The following is a 26,297-nucleotide window of genomic DNA, read 5'->3' as shown; positions in this document are numbered from 1 at the left end:
TCCGGTCCTTAGATCCTCATTCAGTGGGGTCGACAAGCAAAACCCATCAAAACTCTATGATTGCGGTTTCCGGTGGCAGGGGATTATGACAACACCATGCTTTTCTTTTCCTTTAATGCAATGACCCACATGTTGTGCACTGTGATGATGCTACCTCCTAGCTCTTGCTCAATCTATACCCGTGATTCCTACTCCCTCCCACAGCAGCGATACGTTTCTGATTTCTGGTGTAAGCTGTTTGTAACGAATTAAGCAGTCTTTTGTAACAGTTCTAAAACCTTTTAGGTGCCTAGCACCCTCCGTTACACTGGCTCGCCGGAATCAATGAAAAATGTTCAAGTGGGGTGGGGTTCTCACCCATCCGGTGCTTCTTTTTTTTTTTAAAAAAAAAGTTGTTTAAAACAACGACACGGTCTACAAAGTCTAATTTTAACTCTTTATTTATATAAAAATATTTATCAAAATATAGTATATATATATATATATATATTTATAAAATTATTTTTCAAGACAAATCTTTTTGTATGGTTCTTATATTTCCAAACTCAACAACTTAAAAGTTATTTATAATTTATATTCCCAATGTTCGATCCAAACATTGTCTAAAACGATATTCTTTATGGGTATTGACTATGGAGGGAGTATGGTCCAAGGCTCTATTCGCTTGGCTGATCAAAAAGTTATAGCTGAAAGTATTATTTTCTGATTTACTGTAAAAAAATATTGCTAAATGACTGACATATTCAGCAAATAAACTCAAACTGGCTAACAAAGATCGATCTTACCGAAGGGTTTATTGTCCTTCTCTCTTGTGTGGGGTCACTACAACAAATCATAAATCTTGGTGCATACTCAAGAACTAGATTGCCAATGCAACCACTAGATTGTGTTGCGACCAAGCCCAAAATAATAATGACCTTATATCAGCTTCTAATTTGACTGCGTTTGCTAATTAGTCTTGGTGCATACTCAAGAACTAGATCAGAACAGGAGCGGAGATTAAGGGCATCCCAAGACTAGGATCCTACGTAAATACTAATTAGTAATCACTTAGACTGCACCCATCATGGCCAGCTTAACAAGGTGCATGCTTATTCCGTCGCGAACCCAAGAAATTTTAAAAATAATTCACCGTTGTGGATGTTCGCAAATTAATCAGAAAGTTGGCGACGACCCCACGCATGAGGTTGTATGTAGCGCAGCCAAAATTAGGCCTTGTTTAGATGTGAAAAGTTTTTAGATTTTGACACTGTATCACTTTTATTTTTATTTGACAAACATTATCCAATCGTGGAGTAACTAGACTTAAAAGTTTTGTCTCGTGATTTATAGACAAACTGTGTAATTAGTTTTTGTTTTCATCTATATTTACTACTTCATGCATGTACCGCAAGATTTGATGTGACGAGAAATCTTGAAAAGTTTTTTGTTTTTGGGATGAACTAAACAAGACCTTAATCGGAGTAGGTTTTGTACACTACTGCTACTAGTTAGTTGGATCATCACTAGAGAAGTTAACTTTTGCCATTAGAGCAGGTATAATAATAGGTTTATAGCCAAGCTATATGTGGAGGAGGGAAGGCACGATCTCCAAAATCTAACACTAACAATTAGCTTAGTTGGTTGGTCCAAACAGCGTCTAATTAAGTAATTATTACTCTAACATAGTACATGCGAAGCAGGTATGGGAGTTTCCTGTATTGAAATGCCAAGTTAAAAAGTTACCGTGCAGAAGGACAGGACAGTGCAAGACTCAGGATAATGAAACGGACCACACATAACCTGACTTGTCGGCGAGACTACCCCGGTCGTCGCCGGCGATAATGCTGCTCCGAGGCCATGGTCGCCACGCTCACTGAAAGGTTAATTAGTCTAGCAGTATCCTAGGGGTATGTAGGTAGGGTCGTTTATGGGCAGGTTTTGGTTGGACGACACCCCCCCCAAAAAAAAAAGGGACCAATATATTGCTTGCTTGTGAAGGGAACAAAATCCAAATTAAACATGGATGAATGGATCCCCAGTGCCGGCCGGGGTGTTCTTCCCAAAGGGCAAAGGCACACAGCAACAAGGAGCATGGGCACACCGCACGCACGGAGCTGCAGCGGCTGTGTGGTAATTGCCGGCCGTACAAGTAGCGGCGCCGTGTAGCGATAGACCGGTAGTGGCTTTGAGATTCTCATGTGCAAGCTTGCATTGCAGTTGCAGGTGACGTAAACCGCGCGGCCCATGCATCCGCGCCATGCCCATGCATGCAGAGGTGAGCATGGGAACTCGAGACCCAAAGCGCTGTCTGTGGTGTGGTGTTTTAATTAATATGTACGATAATATTTTTGTTTTATTTAATAATCAGTGTTTAATTATAAACTAATTAGATTTAAAATATTTATATCATAAATTATTTTATAGCTTATTTTTAGTTTTATAAATTATATATACACACCAAAGTATTATACTGAACGAAATTTAGTATCGTGTAGAATAGCGTTGCCGTATATATAATACAACGTAGGAGTACGATGTGATAAAAGTTAAAAAAAATAGAAAAAACCAAATAGGACCTTAGAGATACCAATGTACTACAACGTAGGAGTACGTACCTTGTCGTTCGGTTTATTTCAGATTACAAGCGTTGTCATGTCCATCTACTTACGCTGTGTTTAGTTCACCCTAAAATCTAAATTTTTTTTAAGATTTTTCATCAAATTAAATCTTGCGGCACATGTATGGAGCATTAAATATAGATAAAAAAAACTAATTATACAGTTTTTCTATATAATTTGCTAAACGGATATTTTAAGTATAGTTAGTTTATAATTGGACAAAAATTGTAAAATATAAATAAAAGTGATACAGTATTAAAATAAAAAAATAGATCTAAACAGGGCCTTAGGCCCTGTAGAGTATGCGCCTCTCGAGTCAAGCAGCTGACGCAGTTGTCTGTACTGTACCAGTTGCTCGTCAGGTCAAACGGCGGTACAGCAGCAGCTTGCGGTACGCACATGTTTCTCGGTAAACAATGCAATGCAATGCAATGCTTTTTTGGTTCGAAACATATCACCTCGATTGGCATTGTTGCCACCAACGATCCTTGCTTTTGCAGTACGTTATATAAGCGTCGGGCCGTGTGGCACAAAATCGAATTGGAATGGGTCATACGTACTATAATATTGTTATAGTATACAGTATATCTTTGGCATTGCCACCATGTTTAGGTTGACCAGCTGAGCCGGAGGCTAATCTCAAGTGATTAGCGTTAGTATGACGTTTCTGCTTTCAATGATGGATGGGTCGCCGCTTCTGAAATCTGAAGCCAAACAAAACGATCGCTCGCTGTTCTCATGTCTTCTCACTGTCATGGGCTCATGGCATATGCCTTCCGTTCCGCTGATGAACGTGGAGGTCCTGCATGCGGAGGCCCAAGAAGTGCGGCGCTGGTCTTATGTTCCAACACTCCCTCAATAGAAGTAGTTTTGGACAAGATTTATTCTAAACATTAAAAATATAAATCATAAATAACTTTTAAATTATTGAGTTTAAAAATATAAAAATCATATAAATAAATTCATTTAAAAAATACTTTTATAAAAATATACACATACCATTTTTTGATAAATATTTCTATAAAAATAAGGAGTCAAAGTTAAGCTTTAGAGACTGTGTCGTTGCCCTAAACGACTTTTTTTATAGATGTGGAGGGAGTACGTGTTATAGTCAGACTCCATACCGAATCTATTGATAGTAATGCGTGTATAAAATAGATATTAATATACGATGCATCGTACACACTGCTTATATCCAACTCCGAGTCTCGGAAAGAAATAATCACAACTGTCGAGCAGCCCTGCGGACAAATGTCAATGTGCAATCAAGTCAACAAACAAATCCATGTGTCTAAACAGGGAATCAAACACAGCCCACAGGTTCACAGCAGCAGCCAGCAGCATGCTACTCATCATTGGTAGTTCGTCACTAGAAGAAAAAAAGTAAGAAAGCTAGCACTAAATAGGCCGCAATTGTCGTTTAGGCCAGAAGGCCGTCTTGGTGCAATGGTGTTCCTATCCTATATGGGCTGGCCCATGCTGTGCCAACGCCTCTTCCCGGTGGCAAGCTTCTTGTTGCCCACTCGGCCCAGCCACAAACAACCTGATTCACTTGGGTGCATTTTCGCCAAAGGCTCCTTTGGAATGTTGGAACTTGGATTGGAAGGGCCGCGCGGGCTTAGGTGGGCCGGAGCAGGCCTGTATTGGACTCCTAACCTCTGATTAGCACGGAAAATAGTGCCACATCGGCTAATCAAGCAAGATGAACTTAGCAGAGAAACAATAAAGATAGATGGAAGGGCAACCTTGAAACTTACTTACCTGGATGGGGTCTATGGCTGATCATGATGAGTCATGGCCTAGGCTGGTGGCCTCCATTGCACACTGGAGGAGCATTAGCTTACCATCTAAATGGGAGAGTAGACATCATAATTTGTGGCAGAGGGGGTACGCGTTCGCGCGGCCCCTACCAAGTTAATTTATAAAAGATTTTTTTATATATTTACACAAACAAAAATTTACATTTAGATTGATTTGTAAAGTTTTCTATATCATAATATAAAATAATATTTGACTTTTTTTAACAAGGTCACTTTTTTTTTGTAAAAAATTCATTTAATGAGTTAAAATAAATTGCTAAGACGGGAACATATCTACCAACCAACTCAAGTTATCTTAACATAGATACGAACCAAATTCCTAGCTGATAAATCACACCGAGAATCATTTTGGTCGTCGTGGAGCTATAATTCTATAAAAGGCACTTGTTGAATGCTGAATGCTGAGCAGTGGTCACTGTGGAGCCAAGCTGATACGGTCATACAGATCCGATGAGACGGCACGCAGAATGAGTGGGCCGGTGTAACAAGCTGCAAGGCCGGAACATGGACCTTTTTTTTTTCTATGATTGGGCCGAGAATCTAGATCTTGTACGTATCATCATCATCCTTGATTGGATGCATTCTAGCTATTCCATGGACACGAATTCGACATGCATCCTTTTTCACAAGATACTCTTATCTGTGAATGTGAACGCCATTGGCATCGGGATGGTTATCACAATTTGTTCCGAGACGTGACTGACTGACGGCCACTGATGCACTAACACTTTGGCGCAGCAACCTTGATAGGGTCAGAAGAACTCAACCAGCTGATGGATCACGCCGGAGCTTTCAATTCAAGACAGGGCTAGCGAGATGAACTCAGCTCCACTAGCACTGGCTACTAGTACTACTGGAGCTACGAGTCATGGGAAACCTGCACGCGCACTGCCGTGGCCATGAGGGCTGAGGCTGGCTCATCCCGCTTCCCGCCTCCCGTCGCCGTCCGTCCTCTGCAAGACTGCAACTGCAACTGCAAGCGAAATAACCTAAACCTGCGGTGACCATCGTCGTCTCCAGGTACGTTCAGCTTCACCAACCTCCTGTTGGGTCACTGCACATGCCGGCAGCCGGACGGCGGCCGGCCTATGCGTCCTATACTACTCCGATCATTGACCGCTCGATCAGTGGCAGGCGGCGGCCGGCAGGTGAAGCGGCCCTGAACTGTGCTGTGCAACAACGCGTTGGCGACGGCGTTGCGATTGCAACAGCAACAACCTAGGCCTCTCGCTCTCGCTCTGGAAGCATACAGGGTAATGGAGCATCCGGTGCAGCGCAGGTGGTCTGAAACCGACGGCACACGAGGCGAGGCTATCTGAAAAGCTCCCTGAAGAGGACCCTGGCTGCGGAAAGAGGACGCACGCCTTCGTTTTCACAAGGATACCATCTTCTCACCGGCCGATTGATTCTGCCCGCTGTCTGTCCATGCCTGGCTGCGGCTGCGATTGGAGCTGAGAAACCGGTCGGAAACTAGTGATTCGCCGCGGATTTGGGTTTCGTGGCCTCTCCTCTGGCCATCCTTCCTTAGAGCCGCCAAGGCCGCGTAAATGGGGCGAAAAGGTGGGCGATAGCTAAAATGACAGTGTCGTGTTCAGACTCCAGTCATCAGGTCCCTCGCTCTTTGCTTCATCGAAAGATGGAGCGCACTGAGATGGGCTACTAATGGTGTCCATCGCATCTTGTGTGCGTGTGTGTGTGCATGCGTGCACCTGAAGACATCAGCTACTAGATTATAAACGTGCTCAAATTTTTTATTTCATTTTTCTCATCACTGGAATCTGGAAATCAAACAAGACAACTCGTTTCAGGTTTCTTAGTTATTAGCCAATATGCTAACTGAGGACCTGCAGCATCTGCATACCACTTTGATAAAGAACCCTAAACACGAGGAGTTGACAATCTCACAAAATTTAAAAATACAGGCAACTTGGTTCAGGCGCCCCCAAGGGATAAGGTAGCCTGCAAACACAACAAGGTCAGATTAGCACATGGAGTTCAGGCTGAAAACAGACTCGCGGATTTAACTATGTAACCAGTCCAAAAATTAAAGAAGATCTCAGATGCAATGGAACTAGCATCACCTCCAGCGCTCCAATGTATGCTGCCATGTTGGTGTCTCATCACCTTCTCGTATCAGTTTGATTGAACCTAAAATTTCCAGTTGTCTGGTGGACAGACAATACAACCCTTTATTCACTGAATGAAAACTAGCATGTGTTTTCCATCGCTTTCCTGTCGTAGATATGATGGCTAGCTCCAAAGGCCCTTTAGTTGCCACCAATTCATGAAGAGCCACATGGAAATATGGAATTGCTTGGAGACTTGAGTTGTACTAGGAGATGACAAAAGGATTTCTCAATCGTCACTTTAAATATGTTTTTTTTTGCCATGGCGACCTTGGGCCTATTCCTATTTTCTTGATGTCATTCGATCTCTTGGTCTTATTTTTCTGATGTTGAGAGTTTTTTTTCTTGTGAACTACCCTGTCATATAGCTTTTCCTATCCAATTCTTTTTGTTAAAGGAAAAGAATATAGCATTTTCCGTAGCTGGTGGAGTTTGACTCCCTTCTGGCAATAAGATTGCATTAATTTTACTTTTAGAGTAATGTCTGAATTATTGCATAAACTTGTCATTGAGTTTAAAAAACACCCTCAAACTCAAATGCCAGACAACCATCAACTTTAAAACCAAATAAAATAACCCCCTTGAGCATTCAAAATGGTTTACTAGGTGTTTTTCCTAATATGGTGGTGACCAACATACCTTTTCTCATATTAAGTTGGATTAATACAAACTTTATACTATAATTGTGGGTCTCGATGCTATCTACAACCTTGCGGTTGACAACTTTTTTGTTGAAATTTTTTAGAGACTCAAATATTTGTTTAAGTTATCTTAGTTTGAACTCAAAATTTTAAAACTTTTCAAACGTGAAGTTGAATGTTGGCATGGTCTATATCGAAGTCTTTGATTTGAATTTTTAAATTTGTTGTGTTTTATCTAAGGTCATTTAGAGCACCAAATATTCATTTGTAAGTTCTCAGATTTTGAAATTTATTTTTTTGAATTTTTAAATGACTTTGGATGTTGATATGGTCTATATACATCAAAGTTATAACTCTAAATGTGATCTACAACTTTGTAATTGTCACATTTTATATAATTTAGAGGCTTAAATATTCATTTTAATTTCTCAAATTTTAGAATTTATTCTTTTGGATTTTTCAAACGACATCAGGCTTTAACATGCCAAGGTTGTAGATCTCAATATGGTCTATAACTTTATGTTTAACAATATTTGTATTTGAGATAATTTAGAGGACTAAATATTCATTTTAAATTCTTTGATTATTAAATCAAGATTTTCAATATTTCAAAATAATCTTGGATGAAGACACGGTCTGTATCAAATTTATAGTGCTCGTAGAGATCTAAAACTTTCTATTGATTTTTTTATATTTAAGATCATTTTAGGAGCACAAAAATTCAACGAAAGATTGTACGACTAAAAAGACTAAAGATATGTTGGATCCAATCCAAGTGCCACACCAACCAAAACCACCATCGAAATAACTCTAAACTATTTTAAAAGTTAAGCTAGTAAGTTGTTCGATATTCAGAGTTCAAGAATATTTTGTAAATCGGGCAATAAGTTTAGGAGGACAGATCAGACTTTTCCAACGCAACATTGGGTGAATATATAGAGTTCTTGGTGGAATTGAACGCCATTGGAAAAAAAAAAAACCTTCCATGCAAATGGGTGAGTGATACGTATAAAGATATCAAAAATATTAAATTAATAGGTGCCCTTTAAAGATTAATCATAGGACATGTGTCCTTATCATTTAAATCAACACAATCATTTGCCTCTTTTTGTTTTCTTTTGTTGCTTTCCAATCTTTGTGGCTTTTCTTTTTAATCTGCCTTTATCTCTTGGGTTTGGTAAGGTCGGCTCGCACAGGCTCTCTGCTAAGTGCCAATTGACATCGTGCAGATTCAGTGTTTCGATTATGCATATTTTTCTCTTCATCATTCAGTTATGCAACAGCACAGTTGGATTGGGATTGATAAGTATGTAAAAGGTGATTCCATGGTTCGCCCTTTCAATGAGAGTTGCGTAAAGCATCGAAGCACTCCAAATTGTTAAAGGGTAATAGTTGGAGGACCTAAGCATGATGTTTGTTTCTCATGCAAATTGAGCTTGGTAGTGTCAGCACTTCAATAAAATCATTAAAAGAAGAGAAAAAATTGCACAAGTTGAACTTTATAAAATCTAATCTTCGCGGGATTGAAATGATAGCGGACCATTGCTATCCTATTATCTCAAGCTACTGTTCTAATACATAGTATGACTTTCAAAGAACTGTTAAAAAAAGCCTCTAGCAAGGACCCATGCCGCTATTTGCACCCCTCTTCTTTTGTTTTTATTTGCTTAGAATTATAAAGTACAATGCTGATACCTATAAAACACGCATGTACATTCATCTTTATGAACACACGTACGTAAGCCTATGAGGCTATGAGCATATATAAAGAACTGAGCCGACAGATTTCGAGATTTACAAAATCACCACAGACACCTATCAAGCATACTAGACATCGTCTACCACTGAAAGAATAGTACCGTTAAATCCTAAAATAAATCCAAAAAAAATATGAACACTCGTGCCAAATCAAGAATCTAAATACAGGTAGACAAGTTCCACCAAAAAAACCTAACCCGCTGATATGGCATTTCCACCCCTCTTTGGCTCTTCTTTGTCTTTTGGAGATGGACTCTATACTAAAATTTGGGCTTTTTTTATAAGGTATACTAAACTTTTCCTGATTGGGTCAAGCTAGTTTGAGTGCGAGCCATGTCACGGTATCCTCAGTTAAGTTTATTAAGTTGATCAGTTAAACAAAAGTAATGGGCACTGCTGACTCTAGTCTTTCTTTTACTTATTGTTCTGAAAGACCCTTTCTTTTACTTCTCATCATGTGCATATCCTGCCAGATGCCACTCCGTTGGATTTGTGATCCGAGAGAGATACAAGGATAAATAATTATGCACGCGTTCATCAAGGTATTGACTTCGTATTTGTTAACCAAACCATAAGGTAGCCAACATCTTATCTTCTTATAATAGATGCAGCAACCAGAGGAATATTTAAACGCTATTATATTTCAAGTAAGTATAAAATTTTCAGGATATAAAAATTCACGCTAAAACATGCTATGATGAACTACTAGCCTGACTAAATGAGTACTCTCTCCATCCCAAATTATAAGTCATTTCAAAAATCTTGGAGAGTCAAAATATCTTAAATTTAACTAAATTTATATGGTAGGATAATAACATGTATGATACCAACTAAGTGTCATAAGGTTCTTCATTAATTATATTTTTGTAGTATATCTATTTGATGTCATAAATCTTTGTAACTTTTTCTATAATTCTGGTCAAACTTGAGATGTTTTGACTCTTCAAGATTTTTGAAATGACTTATAATTTGAGATGGAGAGAGTATCATTTCGCTCTCAATGGATGTTTCTCATTGAGAGAGAAACTAGATGGTGGGGGAAAAAACTTGCACAAATTTAACCTCTTATTAGACCTACATGTGGAGCCTCATGATTCTAGAAGGTAAAATGGTTGCTCAGATTTCCTGAATGCAAAGCCTCCAGAGCTACTGGTACATAAGACATTGAGATTCTCTCTGTGGTGACTACACCTGCTGAAAGCAAAGATTTTGCAGACGTTTTCCAGGATAGGCTGATGATACCATGTCTCCAGGTTCCTCTTACTGTTGGTATAAATGTTGGAAACAGTGCATGTGTGGATTTTTTTTTAACAAAAGAACGTTATCTAGAGAAATTTTAGCCGCCCATGTGTACAAATCCCCAAATGTCATTGTGCATTATCACATCATGTTCCGTGGCCACACCCAAAAAGGATATAAACAAAGAATTTACCATGTCTGCACAAGTCAAGATACGGGTGACGCGTTGGTGTCATTTCTGTAACCTCTTTATCTCAACAAGCAGGACTAATGGTAGACTACTAACCAGAGCTACCAGAGCAAAGTCAGAAATCGCGGGGAAAAAACGGCACCTGTCCCATTTTTTTTGTGGATCCAAATTGTGATAAATTAAACATGTACCATACATGTCATAATTTATTATTGTTCGTATGTGTCTAAAATTTTTTCGTCCATCCCATCGAATCTTTGGACACATGCATAGAACATTAAATGTACATAAAAAAATAAACTAATTACACAGTTTGATTGAAAAACGTGAGACGAATCTTTTAAGCCTAATTACTCCATGATTAGCCTTAAGTGCTACAGTAACTCACATGTGCTAATGATAGATTAATTATGCTTAATAGATTTGTCTTGTAGTTTCCTGATGAGCTATGTAATTTATTTTTTTATTAGTTTCTAAAAACCCCACCCGACATCCTTCCGACACATCCGATCCGATGTGACATCCAAAAAATTTTCGTCTCGAATCTAAACAGGGCCTAAAGAAGAAACTGACTGCAAACGTACGATTGGCCATCCGATAGTGATGATCCAACGGTAGTTTTGGCTTGTCACAAGTCTTAGAACAAGTGGCATATATGGTGGTTGACGTCTCACTATCGGATGCCACGGACAACGTAGTATTGGAAAACCAATACTAAAACTTGCAAGTTGCGAGTTGAATATTGGCAGTCAGCTCACCAGAAATAAATAAATCCCGTACAGTACAGCCTGCTATAAATTAAAAAGGGGTGCCAAATACAAAAACAAAAAAAAAATCAATCTTGACAGTCAGCTCACTTTATTTTCTCTAAACATTTTTCCTCGATTTAGCAAAATGTTTACCTAGAATTATATTTATTTAGGTGATTATATGGTCCCACTATTTTCTGTGCTCCTGAGTGCCATCATTGCTTCATCCTGTAGAAACAGGTGTACCTTTAGCTCCAACAGTGTGTTGCTGGTGTTATTACTGGAAAACAGCATTTGCGATGCCGGCTTTGTACCCGTTTATCCTCCAACTCATTACACATGTTTCCTTTACATTTGAAGCTTGTTTGGATAAATCCATTCCTGATGTGAATTGCAATAGATTGAGAGCTCCTTTGGAACGCGGGATTGAAAAAAAATGCTGGAATATGCATATGCAAAACAGATGAATGAAAAACACAAGAATTTTGTATGAATGCGTGCTTGGATGAACTGCAGAGAAACACAGGAAACCGAAACATGAGGTTTATGAGTGGATGTTTTTTTTCCCTATGAAACCAAACACAAAGGAAAATTCCCTATGTTTTTCCTAGAGACAATTCCTGTGATCCAAAGGACGCTACAATGACACAATCCATAGGAATATGAATCCTACATTTTTCATACAATTTGAAGGGGGTCTAAGGCGAAAAAAAAAAATAACTCAGTTACCTTTTCAAATGAAATCCAGGTACCAATATTTAGAGGAAATAGGTATATTCAATCAAACCCCGCTTTAGTTTGGGGGAAGTTTGCAGTTTCCTGAAAATTTCTAGGTAGTAGTACGAGTATAAATTACTCCCTCCATTCCAAATTGTAAGTCATTCTAAGAATCTTAGAGAGTCAAAATATTTTCAGGTTTGACCAAAATTATAAAGAAAAATACTAAGATTTGTAATGTAAAGTGAGTATACTACGAAAATATAATTAAGAAAGAATCTAATGATACTTAGTTAGTACCATAATAATTATTATTTCATAATATAAATTTGGTCAAACTTAGAAAAGTTTGACTCTCCAAGATTCTTAGAATGACTTACAATTAAGAGAAAAGGGCATTTTAGTCATTTGCAGTCGCAACTAACAAGTGGTGCAAAAACTAACCCCCTGCTCTGGCGTGCATATTAATAAGGGCCAAATCGGCAGCCGCCCACTACAAAACGCCCCGTGATGATGCAGATCAGCTAAGCCTACATTCGACAGTAAAGCAAAAACCTGCAGAGCTGCAGGGATCGGAATCGAAGCTAGGTAGCCCACACGTAGGCGGCAGATGAAGCTGTTCGCCTTCGTGAGGCGCGCGCGCCGGTCGCCTGATGCGGCGCCCGAGGACACCGCCACGGCCACCGCCGTCTCTGCAGCCGCGGGGAAGCGGCGCCGGAGGCCGTCTTCGTCTTCCTCTTCGTCGTCGTCGTCGTCGTCGGGGTCGGCGGCGGCGTGGAAGCCGACGCTGGGCGCCATCTCCGAGGACGCCGCCATGACGGCCGCGTCCATGGCGAAGGCGCAGGCGAAGCCAGCCTCAGCGCCGAAAGCCAGGGCCAGGTCGCCTCGCCGTGCCACCCGGGCGCCGAGCTACGACGACTTCCGGTGAGTTCCTCGGCGTGTGCAGTGCGGTGCGTGCGTGCGTGCGGGGGGTGACGGACGGAGAGGGTTAGAGGGGGTGCCCGCGGGATCGCGATGGACGGTGGAGATGCCGAGATGGACGTTGCTTGTCACCGCCAAGTGGGCCCTCGATGCGCTTATGTGGGCCCAGGCTAGGCTAGACCTTGCGCACACGTTTCTACGTGAAGGTGACCTTCCAGGTTTGGAAGAAGATGGATAACAGTAGCCGAAAACCGGTGGATAGGATAGTTGATCAACTCGCGAGCGGCACCTAATTTTAGTTGGATTGGATGCCTTCACGAAAGTCCACTAGAGTTTCGGTGCACACGAGAGAGAGAGAGAGAGACCCCTCTCGATCGATCGAGTCAAACCTACTTTTTTTTTTTGGAGTAGCTTATGGGAGCAGTCAACTTCATCTTGCAAGTTGTACGTTCTGATCCAAGTGGACTTTCTACACATATCACAAACTTAATGTTTGGACCATTACCAATAGCCAGAGTTTTAAATATCGGAACCGGATCGTTAGTTATCTGTAAGCAGTACCGTTTGTGAACAGCCTTCTAGTACTATACATGATGGGTTCGATCTCCACGGCGGACAAGCTCGCTACCCTTATCGGAATCCGGAGCGATGGGGTCGCACGGAACGGAACAGCCTGGTCCAACTCCAGATGCCCACACCCTTTTTATCGGTAGTGCATGCGTCAGAAAGAGACCTTTTCCCAGCTCCAGCTTTGGTTCAGTCAAGCTGCAACTGCGATGCCATCCATGCCTGGCCTGGCCTGGTGACCCGGTTGGTCTGGCCACCCCCAACAAAAGGCAGCACAAGGCTGTGCTGCTGCATGACTGTGAACTGAACCTGTGAACGAGAAGTGCAGGAGTACTCTGTGAGCATGATGCCTACTGCATCTGCATAGCACTACCACTTGTGTCCAATGGGCATCATCGTACCTGGAAAAGACCAGCGCATAACGCGCGGTGCACTGGAGATTGCAAGAGGACCCGGCCCGCGCTTAATAAAGCTTTCCAGCTTCAAACCAAATCCCATAATACTACGTACTGGTGGATGATGACGTGGATCGTACCGAATCCGATAATATTATGTCAGATACAGTAGTAGTTAAAAGTAGCATTCACTGTTGACGCTGACTCAGGTGCATCCATCTCTCTCTTTCTCTCCATGCAGGCACTACGGCCAGCCGACGGTGCTGCCGGCGTTCACGCCCACGGCCTTCCTGTTCTGAGCGCCGGCGAGTCTCAAGCAACGCAAACCGGCGGCCGGTGTACATCGTGTGTGTGTGTGCGGTGGCGCGGCTCGACGAACGACGACGGTGGCTTCCTGCTTTGTGTGCCCTAAACAAGATTGATGCATGCTCACAAAGCTAATCCCTAGTTTAGTGCTTCTGATCTATGTGCATACACAACTCTGCTGTTTCGGATTCTCCTTCTCCCCCACCACCTCTCGGCAGTGCTCGCCTTTTGTGATTCCTCTTGCAGCCATAGTGCTACAAAATGCTCCGTTTGGTTTCACCACGACGTGGCCACTTCCCACTGTTCCGACGCCATTTTGTTTTCAAACAAATTGGGAAATTAAGGAAGCATCAGAGACCCATTTGGATGGCACCGATTACAAACGAATTTCAAACATAACTTTACTACCAGTTCCATATGGAATCCAATGAAATTCCAGTGATCCAAACGATGCTTATATCAACTAGTAGCTCAACCAAGATCGAAGGCTATATCCTTTAATCATAATGTAACCGTACAAGACTACGATGTACCTGAAAAACTAGCAGAAAAAAATCCCAATTTTGCAGCTTATGAAGAGGACCGAAAATTGCATTTTAACACAGGCTGCATACAACCGATCTGGCAACATCATAAAACCAAGCACGCCAGAGATGCATACTGTCACATCCAACTAAGGTGCGCAGGTAGCAATTATTCCCCAGCAATAAATCGCGGCTGGCGAACATAAGCAGAAAAATAGTTCACAAATTCACATCTCTCGTTATCAAGAGAGGAAATGAACCCCGAGTTACAGTAAATCACTGACCAGAAACTTATGGGAGAGGAGCCTTTTGTTTGCTATCAATCAATGAGATTATCACCCCTCGCGTGCCACCATTTCACAGAGCAACAATTGGACTTCTCCACGCAGGGGCAGTTGAGTATGAAGATACAGCAGGGCGCTTCATCGAGGCCATGATACCTGAGCTGTGTCATCGTGGCACATGTAATATGTGTGCCAAGCGATCAGTAGCCGTTTATCTTTCGCTGGGAAGGGCTGGAGTGTAACGTCCTGCTGTCAGTGAGCCTTGAAAAGCCAGACTGATCCCTAGCCCCTGGGCTAGGAGGAACTCTTGGACTGGGAGCACTGGTCAACCGGCTCTGTGGTGCGGTATCAGACATGGACGTTGAGAAGGCCTGGGCGAGCTCCAATGCTGTTGCTGCTTTCCCAAAACGAGGTGTTGCAACCTCTGGCTTTGGAGGCTCCACTGGCTTACGCCATGTCTCAGGCTCTGAGCGTGGTTGCTCCTGTGGCTTCTCCATATCTCTAGCGACCCTCCTGTTGTCCTCCCAACGAGTAGGCCTATATGCATCACCCCTGTCAGTATCCCGCTTGTAATCTTTCTTATCAACACTCCTTGGGCCTCTATGACCAGCTGGAAAACCATCAGCTCTTTCAACAGAAGGGTTAATGGACAAAGCTTCAACCTTCTGCTCAACTTTTGCAAATTCACCTTTAGGCCTACAAATGACAGAGAGACTATCAGTACTGTAACACAAGTTCAACTCATGCTGATCTCCAGTAACCTCAGCAAGGGAAAAAAAACAATTTCACGGGGAAAAAAACTTCATTACAAGTTACCATAAAACAAGAAAAATTTGATAAGGTTGCTCAGCAAGCATTATAATTTTTCTCATCGGTCCATTCCATGGGTCATCAAATGAAACCTAGGGGGTGTTTAGTTCCCCTCCTATTCCAAAAAAATTTGGGTTTTGGTTCATCATTTTGCAAAATGGAACTAAACATCATGCAAATTTTTTGGCAAAAAGGTGGTTATTCTCCATTTTGGATTTTGGCCTCAAGAGGCCAAAAAAACCCAAAAGAGCCTCATGAGCGCAATAAATTCTGCATTTTGGATGGAAATCATGCAAATTTTTTAGCAAAAAGGTGGTTATTCTCCATTTTGGATTTTGGCCTCAAGAGGCCAAAAAAACCCAAAAGAGCCTCATGAGCGCAATAAATTCTGCATTTTGGATGGAACTAAACATGACCCTGGAAATTTTGGCATTTTGTATTCCATCATTCTAAAGTAGTTGGCATTTTGCATTTTTTTTGGAACTAAACACCCCCCTAGTGAATTTCTGTCACATGAAAACAATATGCTCCTTTTTTTCCTAATAGAACAGTAAACTCTTGACATAGAGCCCCAACAGATTCTTGAAGCGCACTACTCGAATATCATTAGTGTCACTCAATTATCAGAAATCCATGCAAATACCTAGTGGAGATTAATTATCTTATGTTGTCGATATAAGACTGAATCATTTATTTCTGGTTTCTTTCATGTAGTACTAATATAACAAAATACTCCCTCCATTCCAGATTACAAGGCATTTTCGCCTTTACAGTGTATATCTAAGTGCATAGCAAAACCTATGTATCTAGAGAAGCCAAAACATCTTATAATTTGGACTGTAGCGAGTACCATCTAACAAACACCCTTTGATATCAAGTTCCAACAAATAAATCAGAACTTGTGACCTGTAAGCAAAATTGTATCACCACAACCTAACTAAAATACATCTATCAATATAACCATAAAGTGTCACTGACATAACCTGCCAACTGGTGAAGTCTTCTCAAGATCACTGGCCAAAACATCCACTCCGCGTTCTTTGAGAACCTGAATTTGTAACAGAACAATATCAGATTTTGATTCAGCCAGAAACAAAAAAAGAATAAATAGCATATCACTAAAAAAGCACAGAGTACATACTTGTTCCCGAGGGCGAGCACCACCAAAGAGGGATGGCCTAGGGCATTTGAAGTAACAAAAAGAAGTCAAAATAATAGTAAAATTTATTTAACTCTACGTATATCATACACAGTACTTGAATATATTGATCTCAGACCTAATTCTTGTCAAACAAAGATCACTAATAAATTGCGAAAAAAAATTTTCCAAGTTCTCAAATATTCAAGAAAAGAATGAGGTGATGGTACCTACAATCAATGAATCTAGACATCATTCTGCTACCATGGCTTATTGCAACCATTAATATTCTCCTTTACCATTATCCATTGCTCTTGGAGATCTCATCAAAGCAGAATTCTATATTTTTTTAACGCAAGCAGAGTTATAATTTTTTTAATCGATAGAATGAAATATTAAAATGTTTGCTCCAGAGACTTCGCTAAAATTTTTCCATGTATGGTTGGAGACTGGAGTGATGCAACATTCAGTCACTCACTAATTGTTTGACGAAATTGAAGGTGAACAGCACCATCTAATCATATAGACATTAGACAACAAAACCAACCCTACGGCATTCAATTAAACATTACCTATGTAAAGCATAAGGCAAAAGGTATGCAAAAAACTGACCCTAGAGGACATAGTTGGTATTGTTTTAATCTTCAAAATTTGAACCCAATATGATTCCAGACTCCAAAGCAAGGCAACAAGCTATGCTAGGGGCATGTTTGGATACAAGAGCTAATTGTTAGCTAGCTAAAATTTAGCCAAAATAAGCCGTAGTGCATCCAAACAGGAGGGCTAATAGGTAGATTATTTTTTTAGCCAAGCCTTCAACTAGTTGTTAGCCAACTCTAGCTAATTTGGGCTAATTTTTAGCCCCAACTAATAACTAGGTCTAGTGATCCAAACAGGCCCTAAAATTGCAATAACAAATGCATACAGGGACATAAAACTGAAAGAACAGAGAGTAGCTTGACACTAATTTTGCTGTAACCAAAGATCGTTTAATAGAGACGTTATTTGCAAGTTGGGAGTAGAATGTTAGTCAAAATAGGAGCTCAGACATGTTTGATTACATCTCATACCTTTCCTTAACAGCAATTTCATCAGACTGTCCTGTTGCATAGGAACGAGGCTTCAGATTCAGACGCGGTCGCTCTGCTACCTTGCTCTCAGCATCTGCTCCTAAAACTCCTGTTTTAGCCATCATTGCATTCTGGTGCACATCATGATTAACCTCAGCCTTCACAAGGTTTGCAGTAACCTGGACCTGGTGCACCTATACAATCATCCACATCACCAATGGAAAAACAATTAGATTTCCAGTATCCTTGTGAAAGCTTCCATACCAATTTACCAAGTTACAAAAATAACGAAACCATATCAAACACAAATTTATGCAAACAATCATGTAACATTTGCATAGAGGTATATCTAGCAGCCAAACAATGTACTTTTGGTTGTTACTATTGATGAAAGGCATAGCAAATAAATTTGCAATCTGATCAACACAGGCATGGAAAGAACAAATCGTAACAACCTGCTTCTCTTCAACATAGGTAGGAGATGGTTCAGGAGCCTCAATTGGCTTGGACCGAGGAAGCAACTTCAACCTGGGTCTCTCTGGCACCTCCCCGGCTCTCCCTTCCCCAACCCTTCCTTCATGCGACGCGGGTCTCACTGGTGCCGCGCCCCTCTCCACCGCACTATCCAGCTCTCTCACCCCAACAGACCTAGGCCTCTCAATCTCCGGCGGGGTCACGGGAGTCTCCAGCACCGGAGCTGGCACTGGCACTGGCGCCGGCGGAGACGAGGGCTTCGACGGGTGCCACCTCCCGGAGATGACCTTCTCCACTGCGCTGGCCTGGGCGATGCGTGTCGCGGACCAGATCTGGCCACCGGCGGAGGCAGGAGCAGGACCCACAGGGGAAGACGCCGGAGAGGCCTCCTTCCTCGGGCCCCACGCGTTCCCGGGCCCGGATCTGGTGAGCGCCACCACGGGAGCGGGTGCGAACGACGTCGGGGACGGCGCTGGGCGGCGCGGCGCGGCGGGCTCGAAGGGGGTGCGCTCGTCCTCGTCGAAGTGACGGCCGATGCGGGACGGGTTGGTGAGGAAGGAAGGCATCGCGGCTGCCGCCGCAGCGGCGGTAGGCGAAGCGACCGGTACGCGTGGCCGTGCGACCGCCGCGGCGACGGGGGACGGGGAGGCGACGGTGCGGTCCGCGGGGCGCGGGGTGCTGCGGCAAACGAGACGAGCCTGGTCAGTTCACCATCGGAAGGAGGAGGGAGCGGAAGGCTAGAGGGGCTAGGGTTTGACGGGAACTTACACGCCGGGGGCGGAGGGGAGCGGGAGCTCGGAGGGGATGGAGCCGCCGTGGAAGTCCTTGAGCGTCATCGTCGTGACAGCCTTCTTCTTCGACATGGCCGCAGCCGGCGCGGTGGCCGAGGAGCTGGCCGGCGCCGGGAGATGATCGTCGGCTGCCACTGATGCTTCGGCGCGCCTGATCGGTGTGTCGCGCCCGCGTTCTCTGCTTCCGAAGGACTCGAGGAAGGGGGGGAAGGGTTTGTGTGTTGCGTTGGAACGAAGACTAGGAAACTTTTACGCCCCGGCCCTTTGCACGAGTACAATATTTGATGGGCTGCAATTGCGAGTGAGGGTGTCGTTTACATTTCATGAAATACTAGGGATCAGTATGCACAAATATCATGTGGATTAGGCCGGGCTCAGACATCACATAGCCTGATGGTTCCCAGTTCAGTTGGGCTGGTTTGTTGATGGGCTGCCGGGCCAGGCCAATTTAGCCTGTGAGGAAACAAGATATTGTTACGGGCCCAGGGTCCATTTGTTTTATTTATTAGCAAAATCTGTTGACAGATAAATAGCATAAGAGATAAATAAAAAAGTAAAGGAAAAAAGTATAGAAAATAGAAAAAGAGAGTGCAAACCGCGTTCACGTATGGGATAATGATTGGCCAGAAATGTTCATAATAATTAATTAATATACTAGTTGAATGACCGTGCATTGTGGTAGGAGAACACTTATATATACATGGTGGTATATTCGAGTGATGCCAAAAAAATCAATTCAAACAAAATATTTTATTAAACTTTATGGGGGTAACCAAACGTTAAGAACAACGGATCAGTACCAACGTAGGAGTATTAGACCAATGAGTCAACAGTCTAAATCAGCGCTGTGTAGTCCTAAAATATCGAGTACCTTTTTTTTTCTCCTCCTGTAAGTTTTGTGATTCTTATAAAGGTTTTGAGAAAAAAAAAAGGTCATTTTTAAGAGTTATCAATAATTCACTTCTAAAATTCAAGATAATTTTATATAAAAAATCTTATATTATTTCTAAATTATCGTAACTACTTTATATATTTTTTCTCTCGTATATTTGCATCAGAAACCTCTTTTTATTTCCAATTGTTTTCCATACCTTTCCACCTTTAGAAGACAACATAGGAAAGAGCAATACGCATGACAAAAGATGCATGCATTTTTACTTATGATGTGGGCCTATTTGCCAATTGGATATGGGATACTCTTGGAGAATAAATTTTCTTTTTTTTTCAAAAACAATATGGTTAGAGAAGAGATATATGATACTCTTGGAGATGCTCTAAATCTGGTTTTCGCATGAGGTTGGTGTGTTAACTGCCAAACATGAGGAATGATGGGAAAGTTTCGCCGTTTCGGGGTCTCTCTTCTCACTACGAGTCAATCAAACAGCAAACGGCGGGCGGAGGCAGAGCATGCAGAGGCATGCAGCGTACGGGACGGGACAGTTCCGTTTTCTTTTCGTGGTGATGAGCGATTGAGGGGCAACGACGGGTGCGGGCTTCTGGCTGGGGCGCGGCATGCGACGTGGGGGTCCGAAGTCATGCGTCGGACTGTTCTGTTTTTCTCTTTTCTTTTCCTTTTTTTCTGCGGAGGCCGCTCGATTTTTTTTTCCTCCGTGGAGGCCGCGCGGGTTGAGGGATTAGCGCGCGGGGAGAGGGTGATTATTTTAGCGGAGATGATAAGAGCATCTCCAATATGCAATTGGATTATGCATTGTAGAAATTTGTCAAAAATCTTAAAAATTGCTCTTCAACAGTTATGCATTTGACTTATGCATTTTTGGCAAACTTGACATTTGATGGACCAAACTTGACATTTTTGCATAGGCACAATGGCTTGGCAATTTTGATATCCCGAGTTTCCTGCGACTCCTTGTCATGCGCGACCTCCCCACGCGTTGCGGTAGTTTTCCGCGAGGACTCCTTCTCTCCGCGCGAACTCTTCTTTCCCCTGCGCCGCCGCCTCCTTTCTTCACGCCGCCTCTTTTCTTTCCCCCGCGCAACTAGGAGATATGATCCTGGAGGTCGCGCGCGACGTGAACTCTGGTGAACTGTGACTTCGTGGACTGGCGGACCGGGAGGCCACGATTCACAGAAACGGCGGTGGCTTACAATTTCGTGGATTGGCGGCTACGGGCGACGGAAATTCCCGCGCAGAGGAAAAATCTCACGCGAAGCACGTCAAACAAAAAAAAAACCGGACAAAAATAGTTGGGTCCACTATTTTGGGAAATGTCAAGTCAAAAATGTCAAACACTTAGAGATGGACTTATTTTTCCTTTGGCAAAACGTTTAAGGACTTGGCAAATTCCAACAAATGGCAAATTCTAATTGCATAACTGTTGGAGATGCTCTAATAGTAGAGATAATACGATCATGTAAGCCAAACGCGAGTGGGCTAACCATTCATCGCACTAGAATCCCCGCGTGAATAGATTTGGGCATCGCGTAGCTGCTGTGCTGCCTCTCCTTCGCAGGGACCAAACTCCTCGTCTACAAGCTTAGACGGTCTCCAATAGACTCAATCCAAACACAAGATCCATTTGCTTTTGCATTGTGCACAGTAAAAGAGTCTATGACCCATAATCTCTCTTCTCCAACAGCGAAAGCAATAGACCATCATCTTCCCTTCCTCCTCTCGTGAGCCCTTGAATTGCGACGAACTTATATGCGAACTTTGAAAAGTTGTGGAATATTAAATTTCAAGCCAAATAGCATATTCCATTTAGTAGATTACAGTTCCTCTAAAAGACTAAAACGTAAGGATCCAAACAAAAACTGAATTTGTAGGTCACGCTTACGATTCTATTGAACCCCATGTTATAATCAGATAAGCAGCCCCTAAAGTTCTTAAACAGAAGTCCAGTCAGAAGCAAAAAGCCCAACCCCATGTTATTATAATCAGATAAGCGAGACCCTATAGTTTCATTAAATTAAAAAAAATGAAGGAGGTCCAGTCACAAGCAAAAAGACCAAGAAGCAGAGCCAACATGCAACAGCCATCCACCTCCCAATCACCCGTATCTCCACGGCCGCACCACATCTGACTATCTGAGCGTCACGCCGCCGCTAGCCTAGGTCGCACAAGCATCGACCTCCTGCCAAAAACATAAGCAGCAATGGAACTGCAGCAGACCTGCAGTAGCATACTAATCGCAAAGCAGTTACAGACAACCTCTTACAAGAGAATAATCCTAGCCTATTGAAAACACAAACAGCTTACGGATGTCCCACTTATTGCTGTTTACTTAGACGATGTATAAGCACGGGTTAAACAAGCGTCCTGCGCGCAACTCTGTCACCGAACAAAACAAACAAGACCAAACCCCTCCGCAAAACTCATCATCAGTCCACAACGATACGTCGGCCACCCCGGCAACACAACACAGAGTCAAGCTCACTTTCCGCGGGTAAGAGCGATAACTGATAAACATGCAGTGCAGCAGCACCAACAGGCGGTGAGCTCATCAGAGACGGCCGGCGCAATCTCACTCCTTCAGCTTATGGATGGTCTCCATGTCCACAGCCTCGCCGAGGGTGCCTTTCTCGACATGGTCCCACCAGCCCATGAGGAAGTTGTCCACCACCAGCCTGAACCAGGGGGAGATCTTCACGCCGTCCTCGCCGGCGTCAGCCTTTCGGATCAGCTCCTTGAGCTCCTCGCGGTTCACGTACTTTATGTCAGCAACTTCATCAGGGTTCGGCTGCACCTTCACATCCCGGACGATGAACAGCAGGTAGTCAACTGATGGCAAGAAAAAAGAGCAACTAGCATTAGCAGTCGGTAGTCTCCTTCCAGCAACAATGTTCAGTTTAATCTGTGCAGAGGATTCTATTCTATTCTAGTGTGTCAACGGTCTATTTAAAACATAGCTTCCATATCATCGACCAATTTGCAACTGAAACAATGTCTGAACGCAAGTAGACGGTGAGGATGTGACAGAAACTTACGCTCATGCTCCCCCCATTTTCCATCAGATGGCGCCTTGTAAAGCATCCGGCCAAGAGGGGTGAATTGGTCAACTGGGGCATCTTCTGCTGGGATGCCCAGCTCATCCAGTAGCTTCCTCTGTGCTGCATTTCTCACACCTGGAGAAGGATAAGTTCCAAATGATCAGAGCAATAAGGACAGAAAGGTAAGAACATAATTTTAGTCCAGAAGCTGTCCCATAACATACCAAGGTAGTCCTCCTGGATAAGCTCAGACTCACGGTACAGAGGATGGCTGCAGCAGGTATTGGTCCAAACTAAAGGAAAGGTAACCTTTGTCGCGGACCTTTGCTGCATGAGTAGAATGTGATACTTATCAGAAACAATTTTGAATAAAATAGGACAGTCACAAACATTGAATGTGTTGTTTGAAAAGCAAACAAACATTGAACAATGACAATGGTAATTGTGCTGATTCTAAACTTAAGGCCCAGACATTTAACTATAGCTACTCACAATTTTTGGTCTCAGGGAGTAAGTTGACTTATGAAATATGTACTTCCAACAATACTTGGAGTCACAGCATCTAATACAACTTCAAAGCTAACTGTCATACATACTGTCAAAGAAACAGCATCTACAAGTTTTTAAAGCAGTATGCTAAGCAATGGTAGTCCATTGATGGTGATTCAATGAGCCTTACCATCCAGCTGGAGGTCTAATATAACAAAGTACTACCAGGTAACCTGGGACTTCATGACTCATGACTTTCCATCTCAAACATAAGGGAAAAAATAATCACGGGAAATTTAAAACCTTTGCCAGGTATGCAATAAAATAGACTAAAATATATCGTAGAAATGCAGAGTAAAAAAAAATTAAAACAAACCTGAAGTAGCAGCTCATATTTTGAGTTGAAAAGGAACACACTGAATGCCCTATGGAGCAGATTCTCAGACTCAATCTTTTCCATCAGATGGCCTAACATGACATACAAACAACAAATCAAATACTGGTCCACAAACCAGTTCAAACAACATTAACAAGGGCACAGAAATTAATTAAATCTGCAGAGCAGAGTACAGTTGTTTGAACTGCAGAGTAGAATCTTACAGTTGTACTTTGACTCATGGCCAACAACATTGTCCTTCTCGTCCACCAAAATGCATCTGTGAAAAAAAGAATCGAGCGAGCATTGTCGAGAAGAATTGTTAGTGCATGACTTGAATATATGTCAAAAGAAAACTGCAAGAACACATCCACAAATTCTACAGATTTGTCTTTGATCCATGTTCACCCACACGATTCTCCACACTCCAAACTTTGTATACTATTATAGCTTCCTAAAAAAAGCACTTTGTAAGCACAGCATTGCCCTGACTTTGGAAAATATTCACCATCCAGGATTTACAGATCAACACTACTCACATCAATTATCCACTCCGCAATTTACACGACTCATAAAGAATTGCTCGTCTACCCGGCATCAATTAAACAGAAAGGACATCCATAACCAGATCATCTTTTTTTTAAGAAAAAAAATATTTTACTGAACCAGATGAATTCCAGATGCAAAAAACAGGTCAGTTTATAGTACCAACCTCGGTACCTCCTGACATCGACCTACTGAGCCTAGACTACAGTTCGCACTGGGCAGGCACGGCATGCCCGGAACTTTGGCGCTGTCATTTCCGGGTAACCCAACAGCACGAGTATCCAAGAGCGCACCAAACACGTGCGACGGTGAGACCAAAACGTGGTACAGTATATCACGGGCACAAAGAGTCAGTCGTACTGAACAGCCTCCGTGAGCCAAACCGCGCCCGCGTTCCGATCGCCGCGAGATCCGGCGGAGCAGGCACCGCGAACGAAAACCCCACCCCCATGCGCCAGAGAAATCGAGTGTGCGCGTTCCGGAACAAGCGGGGGACAAGCAGATCGCCGATACGCGAACGCACAGACTGGCTGCAGGCAACAGAGGGAGAGGAGCGAGAAGTAGCGGGAGGAAGGAGAGGGGGAGAAGGAAGGAGGTCTCACTCGTCCTCGAACATGAGCCGCTTCTGGACGGCGTCCATCCCAGCGTCGTCGACCACCGCGGCGGCCATCCCGACCCCTCTCTCTCTCTCTCTCTCTCTCTCTGGTCGAGGCGAAGGCGTCTGCGGCTGCCGCGCGGGCGTGCGGATTGCGCTGCGGAGTGTGTGTGTGTGTGTGTGTGCAGGCGCGTGCGGGGACCGGGGGCCGGGGATAAATAACAGGAGGGATCGGCTGGCGGCTCCGCGGACGGCGTGGCGGGCCCCACATGTCCGTGGGCCAGCGGGCGGGCGGGCGGAGATTCTCTAGTCCGGGTCAGGCACCGGTTTTGTGAGACCTGACCCTTTCCTTCCTCGGCCGGCCGGGGAGAACATGTGCCGGACCAAATTTGGCTCTCGGGGCACACGGCAGCAATGGGATCCTTGTACCCTATTTGGTTCATCACACATGAGTTTCTATCTTCCTTACTATACTCACCTTCCTTCCTTATTCCCATAATGATTTCAGAAAAGGAGAAGACTAAAATTGATTTGTGACTAAGGCGGGGTTGCCGGATGAGCTAGCACAACGAGGTGAACCCGCCATGGACAGGCGACATGAGGAGGATGGATAGTGGTGAGGGCGAACTATTCAAACTACAACGTTGTTGGCGCGACGAAGAAGACGGCGGGAGGAAGAAGAAACAAAGAGAGCGGTTGGATGAAACACATTGATATAGATCCAACGACTCAAATTCAAGCGTTACTGGTTTTTAAAAATATATTCACCTTTAGTTGTGGCACGTGCGATCCGTTCACAAAGTGACAAAACTGCTCTCATGTCATGGCATTCCTTTTATAGTAATTTTCTTCTCCCTATCTATCCATCTTTGGGCGATTTTTAAAACACTTGTATAGATAATTCTTTTGTAGCAAGACTTTTTCGATACATCCTTCTAATAACTTTTCAAAGATTTTTGGTAAAATACTCAAGTATGATATACCACTGTTTGTTTAAATGGTGGTTTAGTCCATTCAAACATTGTTCAATGCTATACTGTGAAAATCATGTCCAACTAGTATGAACAAACCACTAAATAGGAAAGGTAATCAATTGTTTACCGTTTAACATTTAGTTAGACAATAGGAGACTATTTGGCACAATTTTACCTGGATCCACCCCTTTCCTTATAATATACGAAACTACAGAGGAGTCAGAATTCATAAAGCCAAAAATAGTACTC

General features: G+C 42.9%; 3 protein-coding genes across 3 annotated transcripts; 1 reads left to right on the top strand and 2 right to left on the bottom strand.

The window, feature by feature from the left end:
- LOC8081721 (trinucleotide repeat-containing gene 18 protein) lies at positions 12,226-14,311 on the top strand. Its single transcript, XM_002462933.2, has 2 exons — positions 12,226-12,764; positions 13,965-14,311. The coding sequence occupies exons 1-2, from the start codon at positions 12,451-12,453 to the stop codon at positions 14,020-14,022; spliced, it is 372 nt and encodes a 123-aa protein (XP_002462978.1). The 5' UTR covers positions 12,226-12,450; the 3' UTR covers positions 14,023-14,311.
- LOC8081720 (protein IQ-DOMAIN 14) lies at positions 14,484-19,361 on the bottom strand. Its single transcript, XM_002460783.2, has 6 exons — positions 19,098-19,361; positions 18,311-19,007; positions 17,856-18,049; positions 16,789-16,825; positions 16,631-16,695; positions 14,484-15,533 (listed from the first exon to the last, which is right to left on the bottom strand). The coding sequence occupies exons 1-6, from the start codon at positions 19,190-19,192 to the stop codon at positions 15,038-15,040; spliced, it is 1,584 nt and encodes a 527-aa protein (XP_002460828.1). The 5' UTR covers positions 19,193-19,361; the 3' UTR covers positions 14,484-15,037.
- LOC8081719 (isopentenyl-diphosphate Delta-isomerase I) lies at positions 22,233-25,422 on the bottom strand. The gene is made up of 6 exons (XM_002460782.2): positions 25,082-25,422; positions 24,158-24,213; positions 23,934-24,025; positions 23,293-23,395; positions 23,066-23,203; positions 22,233-22,859 (listed from the first exon to the last, which is right to left on the bottom strand). The coding sequence occupies exons 1-6, from the start codon at positions 25,147-25,149 to the stop codon at positions 22,603-22,605; spliced, it is 714 nt and encodes a 237-aa protein (XP_002460827.1). The 5' UTR covers positions 25,150-25,422; the 3' UTR covers positions 22,233-22,602.

Source organism: Sorghum bicolor, chromosome 2 (assembly GCF_000003195.3).
Source record: "Sorghum bicolor cultivar BTx623 chromosome 2, Sorghum_bicolor_NCBIv3, whole genome shotgun sequence".
NCBI classification, from domain to species: Eukaryota; Viridiplantae; Streptophyta; class Magnoliopsida; order Poales; family Poaceae; genus Sorghum; species Sorghum bicolor.
Note: the sequence above shows the minus strand (reverse complement) of the source record. Positions and strands in the feature narration are given on the sequence as shown.